At 33.9% G+C, this 23587-nt stretch overlaps 1 protein-coding gene across 1 annotated transcript; it reads left to right on the top strand.

Annotated features, from left to right (window-relative positions):
* The first annotated feature begins 4897 nt into the window (after window positions 1–4897).
* Window positions 4898–17362, top strand: LOC100740664 (tyrosine aminotransferase). Its single transcript, XM_003491840.4, has 11 exons — window positions 4898–5515; window positions 6548–6652; window positions 6814–6881; window positions 11194–11352; window positions 13989–14180; window positions 14703–14785; window positions 15617–15686; window positions 16110–16238; window positions 16490–16573; window positions 17006–17104; window positions 17179–17362. Exons 1-11 carry the CDS (start codon window positions 5374–5376, stop codon window positions 17338–17340), a joined length of 1293 nt encoding a protein of 430 aa, XP_003491888.1. The 5' UTR covers window positions 4898–5373; the 3' UTR covers window positions 17341–17362.
* The last annotated feature ends 6225 nt before the right edge of the window (window positions 17363–23587 follow it).

Here is a 23587-nt window from a genome sequence, read left to right as displayed (position 1 = left end):
CCCCCCTCCACTGTTCGCTTGCGGAATCTCGGAGTTTTGCCACGTTTTTACCTGATGGAGCAATAACCATAAGGAATCTCTTGACTCGATGTTTTATGCCAATTGACGGTAAATCAAAAAGCCTCGTTTTATGACGGTTCCTTCGGACTACCGCGGTCCGCTTAATTCTATATGCACGGTTGGTGGCCGCCTCGAACGTAAACAGTCACCGGACGTAACAATTTTCGTAAAACATAAGACACGGTATAAATTAACCAAACAGAATTTATCATCGTGTATATGTATATATCATGATGCAACAAAAGTTTCATAACTAGTAAAAATTTTAGCAAAAAGCTGAATTCCTATCGAAGTACGGAATGCCGATCGAATTGAAATTCATGGAGATACAAAAAATATTCCAAGTTTCGTTCAAAAAGTTGAAACCGAGCACGATTTCACCTTGAACGAAACCTGCTTCGATCCAAGAACGATTCGCTACTAGTCTCTCTGGTTAAAATGTAAACACGATCTATGGTGGACAAACACAGACGAGATTTCCTATACCTATAGACACGTGGAACACGCGTATCGCTGCCTATTCCATTTTCGGGACCGGTCTTCGACCTATTAGCATATGTTTTCTTTTTAATTGCGAGGCTCTCATTGGCGCGGCGACCAGAATATCGGAACGACGGTTTTTCCGACCATAAATACGACACGTCAGCGACAATGACGTGCATACGACCGGTTACCGGGCCAGTGAATCGTTCGTTTCCACGCATAGCTGCTTTTCCAATTTTTTTTTCTTTCTTTTCTTTTCACACGAGCGACAACCACATCAGGTACAGGTGTCGCGAGTAAATCGCTTTCCTTCGCGTCTCATCCTCCCTATTATCATTGATTTTCATTGAATACCAATTACAGGCTTATGAATCCGGAGGTGGATGTGAATCGTAATAAATATTCCGTTTCGCTGAAATAACAGAGACGCGTGTCATGTTTGCGTCGTGAATTGTGCATGAAGAATCGTACTCTTGATTGCCGCGTCGATTGTAGTCGACAGCAGAAAGTGGGAAATATTAATTGGTATGTAGTTGGCAATTGTACTAACGTTTTTAGTTGTAATACGCGCAGACACGGAAGTACTTGTACAATCGAAACGTAGGAATACAAAATTTTACGTATTATTAAAACTTATCCGAATGTACGCACATTACACACAAAACCACAAGTGTAATTATCACGTAACATGAAAGAAACGTCTTTAAATCTGGCGAAGGAGACTTTATCATTGGTACCAATATCTTATCGATCGAATAAGTTTAATGACGTCGGCGTGCGTCGACGCGTTCGAGTGGCTGAAACGAATTACCAATTCAAATAACGAGTTGCCGGTTCTCAAAAACCGTGAAACTAGATCATTTTTAGTTGGTCCAGATTCTATGTATGTTTCTGCGAATTTCCGATTCTTCGTTGAACTTAATCAGATAGATAAATCAGATGTATAAAGCAAACGGCGCATCTGTGTAGTTTAAATTTCATTCCGCGACAAGATTCCGCGAACGAGAATTCAATAATCCATAGGATGATTTTCATTTGGTACTTTTTGTAGTGGGAAAACTTCTACAAACTAACGAATACTTTATTTTGCTAGAATAAACGCATATGATTGTTCTTTATTTCATCGAGTATTACTTTCAAACGTCTAGTTATTATTACATCACGATGTCGAAAACTTTCATCGGTATCAGGTGATATTTTCTTTTATCTGCGATTTTAATTAAGTTCAAGAACAGGTATTTTATTTAGTCGTAATTAATTAAATAGAAATAAAAATAATTAGATCAAGTAAAAACGAAATGACATTCAAATTTTATCAGATTTAGTACTAAATTCAAATTTCCAAGTTCGAGAATAAAATGTATGTGAAACTATAGGTAAATTAACTTACATTGTAATGGAAAAAGTTCTAGTTTTATCTGCAACATGTCAAGTATCGGTATAAGTCAGGTCAGAAATTGGAGGACGATATTTCTAAAGGAGAAGCAACTGAAAGTTGAATTTTCATTTGTAGAAAATCAAAATAAACGGAAGTAAACGTTTATACAAGAACCTCAAACGTAATATTCCAGCTCTCTGTAATATACATCCACATCTAGCTCTGTTTTATCAGGTTTTATCAGGTTTGTTAGCATACGTTTGCATACATTAACAAACTTCCTGAATTATTTACAAACGACAAGTAATCATTGACACAAAGCGAAAGCGTAAAAGATGCGAGACCGTGTGCTTCCACGGGGCGCATAAATTACATTAGTTAACGAAAATATACGAAGGACGCTCGTATCGATAAACGGTGTTAGGAATTTCGGCGGGGTCAGTGTATGTATCATAGTTCGAGAAGACGAGCCACAAAAACACAGAGACCTTGCTTCGACGCGTATACTGTCACTTCCAAGTAGATTCGACGTAAAATGTGTCAAACCCCTTAAGATACGCTACGAAAGTTCCGATTCGTTTTCCTTGCTATTACCATATAATACGAAAAATGACGAAAGTACAATAAATCGTAAAAAATTCAGTGAAAATGAAAATCCTGAAAATCGTTGATTTTGTTAAGTCGATAAAAGTATGGACAGAATTTTCAATGAATGTAAAGTATCACATTTATTTAATCAAAATATTTATTACATAGAAACTAATCGATCTATAGTCTATTGTAATAAAATTAATTTATGATTTTCATTTGGTACTTTTTGTAGTGGGAAAACTTCTACAAACTAACGAATACTTTATTTTGCTAGAATAAACGCATATGATTGTTCTTTATTTCATCGAGTATTACTTTCAAACGTCTAGTTATTATTACATCACGATGTCGAAAACTTTCATCGGTATCAGGTGATATTTTCTTTTATCTGCGATTTTAATTAAGTTCAAGAACAGGTATTTTATTTAGTCGTAATTAATTAAATAGAAATAAAAATAATTAGATCAAGTAAAAACGAAATGACATTCAAATTTTATCAGATTTAGTACTAAATTCAAATTTCCAAGTTCGAGAATAAAATGTATGTGAAACTATAGGTAAATTAACTTACATTGTAATGGAAAAAGTTCTAGTTTTATCTGCAACATGTCAAGTATCGGTATAAGTCAGGTCAGAAATTGGAGGACGATATTTCTAAAGGAGAAGCAACTGAAAGTTGAATTTTCATTTGTAGAAAATCAAAATAAACGGAAGTAAACGTTTATACAAGAACCTCAAACGTAATATTCCAGCTCTCTGTAATATACATCCACATCTAGCTCTGTTTTATCAGGTTTTATCAGGTTTGTTAGCATACGTTTGCATACATTAACAAACTTCCTGAATTATTTACAAACGACAAGTAATCATTGACACAAAGCGAAAGCGTAAAAGATGCGAGACCGTGTGCTTCCACGGGGCGCATAAATTACATTAGTTAACGAAAATATACGAAGGACGCTCGTATCGATAAACGGTGTTAGGAATTTCGGCGGGGTCAGTGTATGTATCATAGTTCGAGAAGACGAGCCACAAAAACACAGAGACCTTGCTTCGACGCGTATACTGTCACTTCCAAGTAGATTCGACGTAAAATGTGTCAAACCCCTTAAGATACGCTACGAAAGTTCCGATTCGTTTTCCTTGCTATTACCATATAATACGAAAAATGACGAAAGTACAATAAATCGTAAAAAATTCAGTGAAAATGAAAATCCTGAAAATCGTTGATTTTGTTAAGTCGATAAAAGTATGGACAGAATTTTCAATGAATGTAAAGTATCACATTTATTTAATCAAAATATTTATTACATAGAAACTAATCGATCTATAGTCTATTGTAATAAAATTAATTTTTGATAGATGTCAAACAAATGTAAGAGGATTTGCGATTATGGCAGGGTTACAGTAAATATGTTAGATAGGTACTACCTTTCTACACATTCTATGATTTCGTACGAAGATAAACATTCTAGCAGCATTTAATCCTCAAAGGTTCTAAAGTAGGAATTTTAATTTTGCTACAATGTTTATTCGTCGGAGAAGTCGAGGTTGTGGAAAAAACAGAATTACAACGTTCTTTCTAAATTCGATTTCAAAGGAAGCAATTATATAGGAAATCTTTGCTGTTTCACGTTATAATTTACGGATAAATATCGTACGTTTGCAACCATAGATACGAAATACAAATGAAAACAGAATTAATTGGATATACATTGTACACGTGATATCTTTTACAACACATAGTGTTCACAAATATAAATTTTTATTATTCTTTGGTCGTTATTTATCTTCCACGCTATGCATATTCATCGTATAAAATCACATGAGATCGAATCATATACAGGCAAAAAAAGGCGAATCGAAGAAGTAAAGCAAGAATATTATTCGCATCGCAAAGTTCGATCTCGGCAAACTCAGGAAGGCCAATCTCTTGATTGTTCGCGCGTGACAACAAGATCACGACGGGAGAAAATGATCAACAAATACCGGCGATCTACGTAAGCAAAGAATTGAATTCGTTTTGAATAAACTATGAAAATAGGTGTGGAGTCCAATCAACCAATCCGACCGGTTCGATTCGTCCTCCATCCTACAACGGACTTCTTCTATTTTCATAGCAATTAGTATTCGCTGCTTGTTTCCTCGAAATATGCAAGTTTACTGTGTAAATCGTTTCCCATTGAAGTTACTGTTTTCCAAACATCTATATCGAACGTGCTAGAGTATAATGGAAGCTGTTTCGACTAAAGCTGCTTCGATTAAAATTTTAGATTGTTCGTTGATGAAAAATTTTCATGAACGTAGAAGTGGAATGGCATAGCCCGTAAACCCTGCAACGTTCCAAGCTACGCCGTTACAATTACATATATTTTCTGTTTCAAGACGCGAGAGGATTTACTCGTCGTATGACTTGATAGTTTGCTAATAGAAATACATTGCTAAACACGTGCGATCTGGTAATATCTAGCGATGAAACTACAAGGGCGATCTACGTAAACACAGAACCGATTTAAATTAATTACGAAAGAAGGTGTGGAATCTAGCCGACTAATCCGACCGGTTCGTTCGTTTCCCAACCTACAGTGGAACATTTCGATTATATGACAGTCCAGAGAACAGATTTCCTCTCACGATCAGTGATGGAACACCGCTTGATCAAGGATTATCGTTCGCTGATCTTTCGATCTCTTCTGGATAAGAAAACCTCAACGGCTGAAATTCATTCAACATTGCTGGTACATTTTAACGACTCGTGAACGTTTGACGACGTTCGTGAACGTTTGGTGAATTTTGAAGTGTTGTTAACGGATACGAAGGAGGGGATTTTGTTCGGGGGTTTCGAAATTTCCAAGTTGGAGATGTCGACGCCGGTATATCGCGACCAATGGAACGTTCAGGCGTCAGATATCGCGAGAAGAACACACAACCCCATAAGATCCATCGTGGAATGTCTCGTGGTCGAGCCTAATCCTGCTAAGTCCATGATCTCGTTATCCATCGGTGAGGTTTTCCTTTATACACAGTTTATTTCTCGCCTGTCATTTTAAGCGGAAGATCGGTCGAGTTGCTTTGAAATCGAGTAACTCGTTTGCGTACAAATAATTTCTAATCTAATTTCCAATCAAGCAAACTGACAAGCTAACGTTAATAAAGTGTTTCAAATTATTTGAAGTGATAACTGTTTGGTTTGCACGCAGAAGATATTAGAAAAAGAGCACGAAACAGAGACAGATAATAGTTTTTAAATTACGAGTTTCTGGGATTGGAAAAGGAATCTCGTGAGACCGGATAATTTCGTGTTCCGCGCTTATCGTGGTCTTGTTCGCGTGTAATTAGTTCGTTTGTTCCTTTTTGCTATCTCGTTTAATAACAGAATTGTGAGCCATTTTAAACTGTTCGTAACGTTTGTAAATTTTCAAAAAAGAAGTTAAGATAATTGATTTCTTCGTTTTGCATTTTATATACGTACGAATATATTTTGTTTTCTTCGACGATGATTCGAAAAAGAAGAAAAATACTTTGAATCACGTTGGATGATCACGTGTAGCTTTTCATAAAAAAAAAACTATTTAAATTTAGAATTGGCAACAACAAGTCTAATGAGTACGCTCCGAGCAGTTTAATCGACAGAATATGCTTTATAATTATTTTATTTTTACTTTAATGAAACATCGTATTACTAATCTACTTGAAGAAAATGCTTAAATGTTTATTATTTATATATCAAATATATAGAAATTGATTAAATTTAGAGGTAATTGATAAAGTAGTTTAAAAAGTTTAATAACAAAATTGATGTGAAGCACTTTTTCGCGTAGCTTGAACTATTTATCACGTACGGTCGCCTATTCCCAAATTTAATATGCTTCGTTTCAAGATAAAATCAGAAATTCGGAATAGTCGTCGATCGATTGTTTGGAGATGTTTATATATTACATTCAATTCTTTTACGTGACGAATAATTGTAATTATTCTATCATTAAGGTCAATCAATGGTTTAAAGTATTTTACCAAGAAGTTCTCTATTTTTAGGTGATCCAACTACTTTTGGAAATTTAAAACCACCCAAAGAAGTAATTGATGCTGTTCAACAAAGTCTCGTTTCTCAATTGTACAATGGATACGCACCTAGCACAGGTACTAATAATAAATTAATAATTCAATAGAAAGAAATTGTACTAACATGAGATTGATAAAATATTTTATTTATTATCTGTTATAAAATTATCCTTCGAATCGATCTTTAAATTCGGTTCCGATTTATTTTTTAAATAATTAATGACGCAATATTATTTTAGGTCACCAAAGCGCAAGGGAAGCCGTAGCGGAATATAGTTCCAGCGAATTCGTAAAAGTGGATGCTAAGGTAAATTCTTAATCGTTAATACCATGATCTAGTGAAATTGGTTAAGAAATCAAAATTAATGAATAAAATGATGTGCAACTGTCCCTTTTCTTTGTCGTTGATAATCGTATTGTCGACGCGATGTTGATCTTCAGATGAAAGAAAAAAGGAATAATATCCCAGAAATGAGCAAAATACATAATTTTACGTTGAAAGATTAATTATTTCACAAATAGAAAACTCTGACTGAATTTAAAGCTAATACTTCGTACCGTTGATTATGTATAATTTCAATCTTCGTCATTTTCCAGCGACACAAAATGTTGGATTCGATAAACAGTCGCTGTTAATAACGTTTGAAATTTTCATACGTCACTTAAGAGCCACGATTGATATACATTTTTCGATTAACTTTTTCCATCGACGAGACAGAGGACAGGTATCGATGTTAAAACTCCGTTTGTTATTGCCTTACAAATGCGTAAATGGCAATTATTTTTGTTAAATGTTTAATAAAAACATTCCTGGCGTTCACGTCAAGTTTATTGCAAAATACAATAAAGCATTATTAAATGTTTAATGAAGGATAGAATTTCATTTCCAGACTTTTGATTTGCAAACTAATTTTTTGTGATAATTATTGGACGTTTTCTAGCAAAGATGAATATTCTAATTCTCCGTTCTTTGCTTCCTTATTAACAATTTTTTATCTATAATTCTGTATATCGTTTTACCTTTGTCCGAATGTTCTGTTTAATATATGTATTTGAAATATGAAACGAATGTACATGTGGTGCGTGAGCGACGGTATGACATACTTTGAGATATAATTTATACGGAAATATCGAGTGCGGAATTAAATTTGTAGCAGATTGTAATATATTAAAAACGGTTTATTATCATAAATTCTGAACATGTTTCTAAAGAGACTAATTACCTACATTTTGTGACAGTTTTTGTAAAAAAGCACGATAACAATCTGACTTACGGCGAATGCATGTTTAATAGTTTGAAATATTCTACAGTAATCTTAGTATGTACAAATACCTGTTAAAATTATTGAACATGTAAAAAGTATGATAAAGAACGCTACTTGCAAAAAAAACTATCTAATCGATGAACCTCGTAGAGTTGCGATTTTTATGCTGTTCGAAAAGGTATGTCACAAAGTTCATAAAAGTGTTAAACAAAAAATGAACTTGACAATTTTTTTGAAATTGTTACTGATGAGAATTTTTATGACTTTATCTATTAAGATATCTTTGCACGAATCTATTTCTCTAACATAATAATACTTGATCGTGACAAAATCAATTCCTATTACTAACGAGAAAGAAAAAGACAACGATATAGGAAAAATTGAATGCTGGTAAAGAAAACGCAGAAGCATCTGGTTATTCCATATTGTTATCGATCTGTAGAGAACTGTGCTACTGAAAGCCGCGTTGCATACAGATTACTTCCGGCTACGCCTTGTTTTGCATACGCAAATAAATCATGTGTATTAATTACATTCGAAGTCTGATTAATTGCCCTATTTGATGAATTATTTGGATAACATTTTAGAGAACATGCATATCCATATAAATTATGTTCCTCGATCGACAGGTTTAACATTAACACTGAAACTTTGAAATGGAAATATCGAAATATCAGATGCATTGCATTTTCATTATGTATCGCATTTGATTTTGTTAATTTATTAGTCGAGTATAATGAATTATTCTTCACTGACTGTATTCATTTCTTCTCTTTATCATAGTATTTTTTCAAGTTGAACACGATCGAATTGGGCATGAAGCTTAAATGTCACGATGTCACAAAAGTAGCCAACGACTTTGCGACTGTGACGCCTAGCATATTCTCTCGTTTTTTGTGCGATCGTGAACGAACGTTCGAAAATTACCCTAAGCGTATCTAAGCTTTTTAAAGAAGTCTTAGCGATTTGTCAGGATTTTACTTTTTCCCCTTTTCCTTGCACAACGAATAATCGAATCGTCCAATTAGGTTTCCAACCTAATATACAGTTTTCCATAGAGATGCGGTCGAGCTTCGTATATTTTCAATCTTGCAGAAGATGTTTCGATTCGAATTAGCTCAACCTGTAACCAGGCGCTTATAGAAACTCGTTCATCTGCAGGCACATCGTGTCCGCTCCCTTTCTGTGTGTATTCATTCGTTGTTTGCGTGCACGTGTATACGATATCTAGTTAAACCGCCAGTTGATCGGAACTGCCGACGAAGTTTGCTGGGAAAACCGAATTTCCCTGCACGATCGGCCGCAAACTAGAAACCACGTTCTCTAAAAGAAGAAATATCATCAATTAACTACGAACTGTCCGGCATCTACGGTTCTCGATACAATCACGAGAAAATCAATAGAATCTCTTCGCTTCACTGTTCCGTTCAAACAATCGTTTTTCCGATCAATGAATTTTTCTCGTTTGCTTTGTCGTTCTTGTATGGTCAACGTATCATAGTTTCTAGATTCTAGCTAAAATATCTTTATTTATTTATCTATTTATTTATTTATTCATTTAGATAGCATGTGATTTTCTGTTCATCTTTCAGGAGGTATTTTCGTTGCGTTATTGCCATAAATCTGTGTTACTATTTGTTACATTTTCTTTTTAATTTCTTAACTTAATTTTCATCGAATCGATTTCATAATTGCTCGCGTGCGTCGTATTTCGTAATATTCGCGAAGCCAGGCATTTTCTACTTCAATCTTGCACATTTAGCATCTTCGTATTTATTATTCATGCAGAAAAATGTAGTATTATTTAACTTTCACCATTAAAGGACACTAGACAAAAATTGGTGTTTCAAATATTAGATTCGTACTCACACGTAAAAATATATTTTAATCTTCCTTTCGAAAGACAAATTTTCCTTTTTAATATCGTCCGATGGATGATTTTCAATATGCATAAGTAAAAGTCGAAAATAAATCAATGCGACGTTTCGTTGAAAAATTAAACAATCCATCACGATTGTAAAGATCAAATTTATTCTCACATACACGGTACTGGAAAGTACTTTTATGTGTATAACAAATTTAATATTCGCAGTTCGATATTTCGTGTCATTGTAAATGAAAAGTATTGAAAATATAAAACGAAGCAAAATTAATAATTTTTACGTAAATGGAAAATATCTTCCTTGTAATTCCTTTAGGGAAAAAAGATAAAGGGATTAAACAACTTGTCATTAAATTTAATACTTGATATTTTTTATCCTCGTTATGCAAAAAAAAAAAAGAAAAAATCCACAGATCTAAAAGTAATGTATTATCAGGACTCAGATATCACCGTGAAAATTTAAAATAAAGCCCACCGTTTCGAAATCCGAACAGAATCGATATTGTTGCAAAAAAAATGTTCATAAAGCAAGGAACATTCCCCTTGTGCTGCGAAAATTGTAATGTATGGCATGCAATGAATCTGCTATTAGCTTTATTCACTGCGCCCCCAGGAAATGAACGTCGGAAAAACGACGAGAACCGAGCTTTTTCACAGTTCTAAAGATTTCATGTGCATCGAACGTTTAATTAATGTATGGCTGCGTAGCTATAGGCGAATATTCTTCCCATTTTCTTCGCTAGCATAATTCATATAGAAGAATATATTTAGAGATATAAATACATCCCAAACTTAACGTGTATTTTTACTTTCATTTTAAATTATTAATTTTATACGGCAGAGTTAAATTTTCCACAGATCAGTTACCACTGGATTTCTTTTCTTTTCAAATAGATTTTAACGTCGCGTTAATCGCACGGATAGTAACTTACGAAAATGGTTGAAAGCTTACCACAGAAAGCTTTTATGTGTTACACGAAAGATTGTGAAACTTCATTAGTATCGTAATGATACATAACTTTATCCGATGATATTAGTAAAATTCGAAACTAATCTGAAAATGTAGTTAGTAGCTACAAGATATTATTTACTACAAACTTGTACGTATTTCGTTAAAAATTAGCACGTAGCAGAATGGCGATTTTAAACACATACATATATATCGAAGATGGTTTTATCGAATATCGAGGCTTATTAATATAACGGATAATCGACTGTTTAAATAGTTTTTGAACCTCTATGAATTATATGCATACTTGCATTAAATACCTTGCAGCTTCTGTGTACAGTTTTAGATTTGTTTAAAAATTCCTGGTGTATAGGTTGACCAGAGTGGAAAAAGATCACGATACACGATTTCTATAGCAAATTAGCTTATAGCAAATTAATTGGCTTTAGTCACAAATTTATTAGAAAGATGGCTTTCAAACGGAATGCTAATTCTCGATCCTCTGAATTCTCTCTTTTTTCAGGATGTAATTTTATGCAGCGGATGCTCCTGCGCTCTCGACCTCTGTATAACAGCGTTAGCACGAAGGGGGCAAAATATTCTGATACCGCGACCCGGTTTCTCGATCTATCGAACACTTGCAGAAGGTCTTGGTATCAACGTAAAATCCTATGAGTTACGCGTAAGTATAAACGTATCTCGAAAGTTCACCAATATTCTCGCATCTGCATTTTAGTACCAGCATTTTACCTGATATCGATGACAACGTTTTTATATAAAGAAAAATTTATTATTTCCATGCCTTTTCTTTTACATTCTTTATTTAATCGATATGTTTATATTATACTAATGATATATATTTTCCTATCCAATTACACATTTTGTTTAAAATACGCAAGGTTTAGCAACTACAAACATCAGTCTCACTATCACATGTTTGCTTTTAGAAATCGATGTAATTGCATCATAATATTTTGCTACATAGGTACGATGATGATTATAACGACTGAAATTCTTGTAATTCGATTTATCCGTAAAAAAATAAGCAAGTGTCCACATACTTTTGAAAAGTAGCGTATACACGTATCTCGATTTGAAAAAAACGGTAAAATGTTAAACTTCGTGGTAATAACGAGGTCTTTCCCGTCGTTCCTTTGTCTCCTTTGCCGCGAATTTTAATGCCTCCCCACTCGCCCAGACAGCGCAGCGTGGACTATTTTACCACAGAGAAGTAATTAAAACCACGGTACCGTGGCTCTTCGTGGTCTACAAGGGAGAGAGAGAGAAAGAGAGAGAGAGAGAGAGAAAGAGGGGGAAAGATTGTGGGTTATAATGCAGAAGTTGAGGTGGATTATCCGTATGTAAGGTGGCCCGTATGCACGTAACTTTCGGTACACGAATTTTCCATTTGTCACGTGCTGATGAAAAATTAATTCGCGATACGCGATCTTCTTTCGGGATCATTATTGAATGTCAAGGTTCGTATTAATTTTTGAACGATTCCCGTTTCGCTTCAGCTTCTACATGAACGCTTTTTGAATGTTTTAAAAGAGAAAGCTGTGAAATTATTGATTTTGGATGTTCTTGAAATGTTAGAATTTTCTTGCATAATAGTTTACTAACTGAGAAAAGCAATTGCTGTTGATAATTTCTATTTCATGACTTGTAAAGCTTCGTTAATAATATTACGTAGTTCTATTGTGCAAGTGTACCGTGTGACTTTAAAATACTAAAAAAATAACTAAAGGCGCGACAATTTGATCATATTTATTAACAAACGATGTATTTGTTGTTTTAATTTTTTGGAGTTTTCGAATGCTTCTGTATATGAACAGCAGAGTTTTGAATAAAGAAATTTCAAAATTCAATAGGATTATAGAAATTGAGAAACGCCATTTGTAGTGAATCAAACCAAGATGTTGAAGTTATGAAGTCGAAAATTCAATAATTTGTTTGTTTGTGGCAACAATTTGTTTTCAAACGTCAGACATAGAATATTTTAACAAAACAGGATAAAATTCCTTGGAGTGTACGCGAAATACATAATTAATACTGTAAACAAGATTAAAATCGATAGTTCGTAACATTTTCGTGCAACGTATGGTAATAACTTATTTTTTAATACATCATTGTCAAAGATTGAGTTGTGCATAACAAGTTCTGGTACTTGCGGCTTATCGTATTGCATGGTCCATGCCATTTTCTGTGACTTATAAGCCCACACATAAGTATTGATCCAGCTACCATACGTATACTGGGTGCCCTGAAAATATTTATGATCGCGCAGAAAAAACAAACAATTTTTCAAACAAGATTATGAACTGGAAATTTCAGCCGTAAACGTCGCGCAACTAAAAAGAGTATACATGATCATATATTCTGGATTTGCACAGTCTGGATGATTTATAAATACAAAATTTTAAATAATTTAATCGAATAGTCATAAACGGTATATATATAAAATATATATTAGGACTTCTCAGTCTACGATATATTATTCGTTCTTTCAAAATTTCTTTTAAAGTACCTTTGAAATGAATTTTTGAAAAGATCATCGAAAGCTCCAGCCCCGTCGTAATATATCGTGAAGCGACGAAAATAACAAAATTAGAAACAACTGCATAGTTTTGCGAAATACGTTGAAACCTACAGTTTCTGGCCATTCGCGAAATGCTGAAATAATATTTACATATTTCGTTGCGTGCCGCTATGTTGTGTCGGAACAGGTTGTTTCCTTCTTTTTTTTGCTACTTCGTGTGTTGAAGACATACTAGTACTTAACGTGAACACGTACTTACGTAGTATGTATCGCGAGAAAATAGCGTAAGAGGTTGCTGTGATAAATTGGGGTACTTAAACTTATTGCCTACAATACTGTTCTAGCAGCCATTAACTTGGAAAACCTATAAAAATATGTTATATATTGATACCATAAATCGTTTTATTTGCTTTAACGTCTGCCATAGTTATTAATAACCCATCGAATCTTACAGAAAATTAGCTAAAGTAATTAAAAGTTTACGAAGGAAAGCAACAACTTAATTCTAACGAAGAAAAATTTTTTTTCAAAGCGGTATACTTAAGTAAATATAATACGAAAATGCTACGACACGATGGATTTGTATAAATATCTTTCCTTCCTATTTTGTATACCGAATATATCACAGCTTTGTCTTAAAAACAGTTGTATTTTACTTTTTTTAAAATAAAAAATTTTAAAGTATATGCATAATAAATAATTTAATTATACGTTATTACGTCATAGGAAAATATTTTCCATGGAGGAACTCGGTTAACGTCGGTTATTCACGTTTCTAGCCTGAACTCGGCTGGGAGATCGATCTGGACAACTTGGAATCACAGATCGACGAATTCACCGCAGCGATCATTATAAACAATCCTTCGAACCCGTGCGGTTCCGTATTTAGCAAGGATCACACACTCGACATTCTCGACGTAGCCGCTCGTTACTACATACCAATTATTGCCGATGAAATTTACGAGCATATGGTACGTGATTAACATACGCACACATACAGCCCTTATAGTTTCATTTTATAATGAAATTATATAAATTATAATAAAGTAGTATACGTTTAAACTCAATTCGAGTCAACCTATAAGTTACCCACTGAACGGTGTTTTGATATTGAACGTCATATAATTAATATTCTACAAATCTATAGCTAATATTAAGTAACATTAAGCAGATGAGCTTTGTACGGTTTATTTTATTAAAATTTTTTAATTTTTAGAATTTTACGAAGTTATCGAATCTTGTCGTACTATAAAGTAGAAACCACTTAATTTGATTTTCAAGTTTTCTTTTTTAATTCTGATTTGTTAAATGCATTTTACGATAGTTCGTGCTAGGAAGAATCAATTTAACGAACAAGTCAAGTGCTTCTTCGATAACAACCGTTGCTTCATAAAAGTCTCGTTTAATTTTCTGCAAGATACCAAAAATCTTGTACCATCTTTGCCATTTTAAAAATTTATTACATTTCTTTTATCGTTATTTTATCTTACCAGGTGTTCCCAGGACGGACTTTCCATTCGTTAGCATCTTTGTCGAAGGAAGTTCCTATTTTGTCATGTAGCGGCCTGACGAAGAGGTATGCAAAAATGAACTTTGAAATCTTAGCATGTTATGATCGCGTCGCTTGGATATTTTCATTCCTTGAAATACATTCGTGAAGTTTTTACGTGGGACGTTTTACAGCGGTTTACGGCTACATTCCGTATACATAATTGCACGAGCATCGTGGAATCAATATTACAGCGAATTCTCGGTGGTCAAGCGGGAAGTTTTGTGGCGGCGAATGTTCGCACGCAACCTGGACACCGATGCTCGTTGCTTCCTATTTTAAAAATAGTTTCATCGCCAAAAGCTTGGAATATATTCAAAATATTGATAAAAAATATATTATCTGACAAATTTTGGATAAATTACCATTGTTCAAAAGCTTGAATTTACTTTAAATCGAGTAGTAACTTAATTTTTCGCTACTCATTTTCATTTATTGTCCGTCTTAAAGAAGAAATTTATCGTCAATAAATTTTCTAATTGTGCTTTCGATACCAGTTTCCATTTTACCTTTGGAGTTCGTAAATTACTCTCTAAAAAAACAGGACTCGTAGATATATTGCAAGGATATAGATATTTTATTTATTTATAGCTAATATCAGAAACTAGGATAAAAATTTCCAGGGCAATTTACTCAATTCACCATTTTGCTCTATGGTCCCCTTTTCGAGAAAACTTCCCAATTATAATTTAAATATAAATCTTAATGTAAGATTATAGACCAGCGGTATATCATTCTCTGCACTTTCTGCTTGGTTATTATCATGTAGCGATGTGACTCGGAGCATGCACTAGTAATAATCGAGTTACAACAATGGACGCATTACCAGGTAAACGGTAATCTTCACCGATGTTTCAGATTTTTAGTGCCCGGCTGGCGTATGGGCTGGATAATCATTCACGATCGTCAAAACGTGCTGGAGAAGGAGGTGGGTAATTGCACGATACGCTATATACGGGAAAGCTTGAAAATAATTGCTTCTCCTTTCGTATTGTTTCCGTAACAAGAACGACCAGATCTGTTTCTGCGCCGTGCCTTATCGCGTTTGGATTAAATTTCGTTGATTAAATTTTATCCCATCGTTAAAGTTCTCCACTTGGCACCGTTCACCGTGTCCTCAACTTTGCTCGAGTCTTACTTTCGCGTTGAGGAAAAAAAGAGAAAAAAGAAAGAATGAAAGGAAGAACGAAGGAAATCGAAGAAATCAACGAGTCGAGCAAAGGACGAGACTGTGAGCTCCAGCAAAATTTTGCTTTCGAAGAACTTTAATTCGTACTTTTCTTTCTTATAAGAATTTCCAATTGCATAATGTGCGATATATTGTATTACTTTTTCTTATTCTCTTATGTAGATAAGGAAAGCGCTTCGTTGTCTAAGTCAGAGAATTATCGGCAGCAACACGCTTATTCAAGGTGCGTTGCCCGCTATTCTGAAGAACACGCCACAGGAATTTTACGATGGCGTCGTTAGAATGTTGCATGTAGGTTTTTGTTATCTTAAGTACCTTCTAGAAATTTATGCAAACTCGAAAATCGCGAGGGTTATATTTCACGCGGGATATTTACGAATATAACAAAATTTAAATTAGGCGGAACATCAATTAATTAATCTGTTAAACCGGGGAAGAGTTAACACGTTACACGAATTTTTAATTTCCTGGATATAACTACATATACTTTTCTTTATAAATTTGCCACGATATAATGATCAAATGTTCATTTTCGTTTTTAGGATCACTCGAAAACGGCGTACAACTGTGTGACGAAAATCTCAGGGTTGAAACCAATAATGCCCGACGGAGCAATGTACATGATGGTAATCATCTAATCTGTGTTAATAATTTCTCTGTCTATGTCTCGCGATATGAATACAAAGGGAAGTAAAGTAACAAAAGTAACGGAGAACGTAACAATTCCTAAAACAAAATGTACCTAAATCTACTATAAATCAGAGTGTAAATCCAATTTGCTCTACTTACAGTTTCCGATAATAAGTTTGGGAAGTAGATCATGCGCGACATGTTATGTAATGTATATGAATAATGAAATTCCAAAGTTTCTTAACAGTACCTTATTTACCGTTATTAAACTCGATTACAAGGCGATTCGATTGAAATTGCCATTCGTGTAAATATTTCGTGTAATTAGGCGAAAATCAGACGCGATTTAAACGTTAAGGTAAACACACCGACGTTAAGGGTAGCAGATCGCAATTTACTGACTATAAATTATCCTATCGGTCCCCCAGGTTTACATAGATCTACCTTGTTTTCCGGAATTTAATTCCGACCTCGAATTCGTGCAACGATTGCTAATGGAGGAGTCTGTGTTTTGCCTTCCTGGCCAGGTACGCCCTATAAATCGAGCACTCGTTCGACTGGACGTTTTCGTCGATTAAGCGCTTCTCAATTCTTTTCACAGTGCTTCGATTATCCGTCGTACATGCGGCTGGTCATCACGGTGCCCATAGATATGTTGGAGGAGGCCTGTCAGAGAATACAGGAATTCTGCGAGAGGCATCACTATAAAACAGCCGAAGATACGCAAAGAAGCAACTTAATTGCTGCGGAAATTCCATATTAAAGAGTATACGTGATTTAGTTAATTTCGTTGTTTTATTATTTATATTACGTCGCGTTGGTGCATAGGTGTGAAGTGAAATGTCATTCTTTTCAAATAATATTTTCATTACACGTAGTTTCCTTGAAACGTGATACGTTTAATAGAAATATAATAATTTCCATATGATTCGATACATGTTTCCAATCAATACCTGAATTTTGCCATCTCAGATCGTCGGTAAACCTAAGTATTTTATAAGTATTATATCAAATTGTTAAGTAATACTTATAAGTATAGATGATAGCTTATTTCTCGATGTTTAATACATAATTTTCAATATAATTTAATATAATTTTAAGTTTTTATAGGTATAGAAAATAATTTAATCGTTGTAGAAATTCTTTATAAAATATCGAATTTATTTGTATAAGTACACTGCTACTTATACTGTATAATAATATATCGACGTAACAAACTTCAGAATTTCGTGAACGATGTTACTTTACAATAATAATAGTTAAGAAATATTTAATCAATCTCATTTGCGATTAATGACGGTGATCCAAATCAAGGTTTAAATCAGAAAGATACTAGTCATGTTCGTGATGATGTCCTGTTTTAACCTGAATAGTAATTCCAATTTATAAAATTAACGATTGCCGGTCACGAATTATGTATGACATTAATAAATATCCTATATGTGTCACAATATCTAAACTAACTCTGAGAATGACACGTGACTATCAAAACGAATTATAAAAGATAAAAGAATTTTGCAGCTTTTTAAATAAACGTCAAGTGAAAATACGTCAACTTTGAACAACGAGAATTTCTAACGCTGTATTCGACAGAGAAATATAAGAAAAATTTTAAATAATAAAAGACTTGCCTAGTTTCCAACTTTGGTTGTCATTAATTTTCTAAAAATTAGCATAAAATTTACCTGCTCATAAATTCTTTGACGTCCAATGAACTATAGAATTGATTATAGAAAGGATAACACTTTTGATTTTACATTTCCTTATACGTATATTTTTAATAAACACCTTGTAAAAGATAAGAAACTTCTTTCTGAGCTCAACAATATTTTCTAAATTTTATGGAACAGTTTGAGGTGAATATTAAACGTGTCAATTCGTTTAATAAAGAGACGATAAAATTGTAATAGCCAATTATATTAAAATCACTGTAAGTACAAGTACAGAAATAGTATACACAGTCGTAATCGTCGCTCGCTCGAAACAATTCAACCCCTCTACTCGCTAATTATTCTACTATTGAACTGTACTAGAGTGTGTACTAGCACATTCGTCTATTTATAACAACAGTTGTTATTATGAAAAGATCAAATGTAATTCTGGTTCGTTTACCTCTGAACCTAGCAAACCAAAACAACGTTGGTATTCCAAGGTACAATAATATGAGTCTCTCGCGATTCAAATCTTCCGTTGACTCACGTGCCGCTACAAGTTAGAATACAATTTCTCTACTTAGATAAAATAACTAGATGACGACAAAATGAATACCATACTACATACGTTCACACGGTTTTATCAGATCACCTGCGACTTCTAATATACATCAATATCTCATTAACTTGCACGTTATGACTTCTAATTTCTACACGCGGAATTTCCGATAAGCTTTGTACACGCGTTTATCTATACAAGCCGATGATCTAATTAATTTCCATTTCACGCGCGTGTACGTTAAAGTTTACCCCCTGCCAGTGTGTCGCTAAACACGTGAATTCCGGTTAATGCCGCGACGAAACGTTTCCGCTGGAAATTCGATTGCGAACCGCGTTAAACAATGATGTCGTGCTCCCCGTCTTTAACATAATAATCGAATACATCAAACTCACTCTGCAGAATTCATCGAATCAGTATTTTACTCGCGAACTGTCTGCCCTCGTATCACGTTTGCTTCGAAATTTCCACGACATAAAAACGTTTGCAATGAAAGCGCATTCATCCTGATTCGTGAACACGTTGATAATTAAAACAAACGACGAAAGGGACGAGCAATCGGCCAAAGCGATTTGCCACGGAACGAAATTTCCCAAAAGGGTTTTTCCTCAATTTAGACCAATGAGTGTTTATTTATCGCTATTCTACTCTGCCTGAATCGAATTCCCTTGAAATTTTTCTCGTTCCATCGCCATTGTCGGATCGTACAAAAATGCGTTGACAATTGTAAAAATGGCACGAGTTGATTCCTAATTGGTGTTGTCAATCTACTGTTAGAATTTTGCATTCGTTGGACGGATATTATTCGCTACAGACTTTTTTAAAGAATAGGAAACAGTCGTTTTGACGAATACGAGTAGAAGGAATAATGTATTGAAATAGATAGAATTACACAGTTTACTTATACTGAATAGTTTAATGGTTATAAACTAGCTTTTTCGATTCAGTTTAGTAATAAATTATAAATAAATTACCACACACAGGCGCGCAAATTTATGTAAATATGTAATCACGATTCGTTTTCCTTATCATCCTACCCATTATTCATGTTTTTTAATCGGTGAGATAATAACGATGAATTTTAATTCTCTGTCCACTTTGCATAGCATGTCAAACATCCATTAAAGTCTTTCTTGTTGCACAAGCTTATAGAACACACCTTGAAATTGTCGAACTCCGATTAGGAATTACTAGGCATATCATCCTGCGAAGGGTAATTCGGAAAATATAGGAGTCTCTCTCGTATTACGTGTTTCACGCGAGCAGAGGTGGCTATATTTTCGTTGAAGACTCCATTGTAGCGCGGAACGCTAACGAGCACATACAGCCGGCGTATTATGAGACCACCAACATGCATCGTTATTCAAGTTGCGTGATATTGACGATCGCGTTTGGACCATTGTAAATAGTTTATGTTATCGAACAAATAAGGTATAGGTGTGTTATATTTTCTTATAATCTGTACTCTATATAGACAAGAATACTTTCATTTTACAAAAGCGTTATATTCGCAATAATTGCACCTGCATATTTCAAATTAAATTAAATTCTTAAAGTTGGAATACGCAGAGTAAAATTTTAATCTACAGTAATTTTTGGTTCAATTATTCAAATAAAAGAAATGAAAATGAAATAATGCTAGATGGAAAGATTTGATAAACAAACGAGGATAATTAAATAGAGTATTCACTAAGTAAAATAATATTCAAATAATATTTATCAATTAAGTAAATATTTCGGGATATAACTAAGGCAACGTAATTATTCTATATTGTCGCATGATAATTGAGGAGCGTATTTTACTCCTCATGTAGGTAAATTCTATTTTATATTAAATCAACAAGTAGTCGTAAAATAATGATATTAATATATTAATGATATTAAAACTCGAAATGTTAAATGTTGTTGGTGCATACATTTTTTTACAAATGTACCAGTTTCTCAAAAGCTTGTTTATTAAGCTTATTAAGTAACAACTTAAAGCATTTATCCATTTTAGCCTGTGATGTTTGTGCTAGCATTGTTCGCACCATGAATTAATCAAAATTAATGTCTATGTTCGTTCGGGAAATCAATTTACATGTAATTACCTATCTGAGCTTGCCAATCTTCTTAATTGAAGAGCCCTCTGTGAGCAGGAAACATAGATATTTGGGATAGCTGACGTAGCGTTGATGAAGGAGTATAGAAGGAGGGATATGTTTTCCGGTTTGCTGCATCCCAATCCACGTCGTAAGCATAGATACACATTGGATTACACTCGAGACAGTTGAACGTTGCACAAGTAACTTAGATTATTTTCTAATTTCAAAAACGCGAATTTTGTCCTCTTTCAATTTTAGAAAGTGCTCACTTTGATAAAGAAGAAAGATATATGTTTAATTATAATATAAGTATTCAAAGCTAGGCTTCAAGTTAAATGTTTGTGTAATGTAACGTTTTGGAACGTACTTCGAATATTTGTTATCTCGTCTCTCTTTGCATGGGTTTACGAAGTCAAGTAGAGTTAGAACTCGATATTCTCGTTGATAGCCTGAATCCCAGGGTATATTGTATATGATAGAGGGTGGTTAGAATTAGAGACTGTCGAACGAGACTCTTGTGTATTCGCCACCTTGTGGCGAGACTTGACAATTAGCATTGTCTTCCAAATATAATTCTGAATACATTTGAGGTAATCTAAATTTGCAACATTTTTTTTTTACATATACAGTATGGAATGAGTGCTAATATAAAAATATATGTAGATTGTACAGATTAAACCACTGTACGAGTTTCTTTAGTCACAAAATGATATTAAAATAAAAAGGAAAATCCACAAAAATCTACTTATGTGCTTTTCCTGTGATCATCGAATGCAACAGATACTTAAAAAATTCATAGAACCTTCGTAATCTATCCTAAAAAAGTATCAAGGGATAAATTATGTGATATTTGCTTTATCATCGTATTAAAACATGTTCTATTCGAATTATGTTTGAAAGAACACGACCGAACATATAAGACTTCATGAAACACGTTGAGAGGTCTTTTCATGAAAAGAAATGACAGAAAAAGCAGCAAGGAGAGCATGCATACGAATGTTATCTAAAAACATGCGCGACGTATCATCGTACTCCCTTCGTGATTACATCAGATGCTTATGGCTATCATTTCGAACATCTGTTGCAAAGCAGGTTCGTAAGACAGAGTAGCTCATCTCTATATTATGTATTACGTGCAATGATCTTTTTAGATATATATACGTGTATATGTAATGTACAATTACATATACCATGTAAGAGACTAGTGGAGTTGTCAAGTTACAATAAAAACCAAAAAATCGCTTGATCATTTAAATGACTTAATCATTTAAGCTATTCATTTATAACATATAAATCATTACTTTATCGTAATTAAACTATTAATTTATAAAATTTAATTTTATAAGTTTATTAGTTCTTTCGAGAGATCGCAATCTTGTTTGTTCCGGGTATGCCGCGATTTTTATTTTACTCTCTGATCGATCGCGATTTTTCTTTCGCTTCTCCCTACTTTGAAGGGAAATTTAGTTCAAGCATCTCGGAGTTTATAATTTTTCGATATTTTCAAAAGTTTAATGTGTCGAAAATACAATGTTTAAAACAGTTTAGTACAACGACTCGTTCCTTGTTCCTTTCGCAAGACACGAAATTGTATATACAGTATCAGTAAGTATATTTTCTTTCTCTCGTTTCAAGCTAGACAAATGTGTCTTTGATACAGAATGCTGCCAGTAGGGCTACGAATTACTGCACGATGTTTATACAGATCGATGTAATCGTTGTGTAGGATGTAAATATTACGTGTATGCATGGTTTGTTTGTAATTGGGAAAGATTCGTGTAAGCGCTGCGTAGAAGATTAATGTTTTTGTTGATGTTTACATTTTTTGTGTTGATCGTTAATCTGTAGCAGTGCGTAATAGTTAACTGTGTACCTGCTCGTGCACTGGCACGAGCGAGCCCCCCTTCCCCCACTACATCGAAAGTCGCTCAGCGAAACTACGTTACAAGGAATCATTCAGTCGTCTCCTTTCGTACCGATAACGTGAATCGTGTTGTGTCAGGTTTGTAACGTATTGTAACCTATTGATGGCGTCGGCTTTTCATTACTATTATTACTCGTTATTAATATCGCTTAATTAAGGTCGTTTATTTATTAAATGATATTGTTATCGATAGCTTCTATCGTAGACTTCTATCGTAGACATAGAGCATGGGTAACATTTGATATAAAATTTATAATATAATTTATTTTAAAATGTATTTGATACATATTTCATAATAAATAATTTCTTAATTATTTGGAATACCAAGATGAAAGTAAAGACTGTTAAATAAATCATTGTTCTATTTCGAATATATGAAATCATTCTCTTATTTCAAACGAATTTTTAACGAATTATTTTATTGTTTCAATGTAATCAGCGATATAGAATTGTTAATAATTTAACGATTGCTTCGTGTAGACAAAGTTTGAAGCATAGAAACCTTAATAGCAATAGCTTTAACTAATTTCGATAGGTATTGTAATATTTACTTATTGAATGGTGGAGGTGGTGGTGGTGGTAGTAATAGTTTTCCTTTATAGCCAATGTATATATTGGTCCATCATCACACATTGGACATGGTTGATTGTTGATTGTTGATTGTTGATGGATGAAGGTCGATGGTTGATGGTTGATGGTTGATGGTTGATGTGGTGGTGGTGGTAGTGGTGGTGGTGTTGGTGGTGGTGGTGTTGGTGGTGGTAGTGGTGGTGGTGTTGGTGGTGGTGGTG

Source organism: Bombus impatiens, unplaced genomic scaffold (assembly GCF_000188095.3).
Source record: "Bombus impatiens unplaced genomic scaffold, BIMP_2.2 scf_0640, whole genome shotgun sequence".
NCBI classification, from domain to species: Eukaryota; Metazoa; Arthropoda; class Insecta; order Hymenoptera; family Apidae; genus Bombus; species Bombus impatiens.
This window is presented reverse-complemented; position numbering and strand designations above follow the sequence as displayed.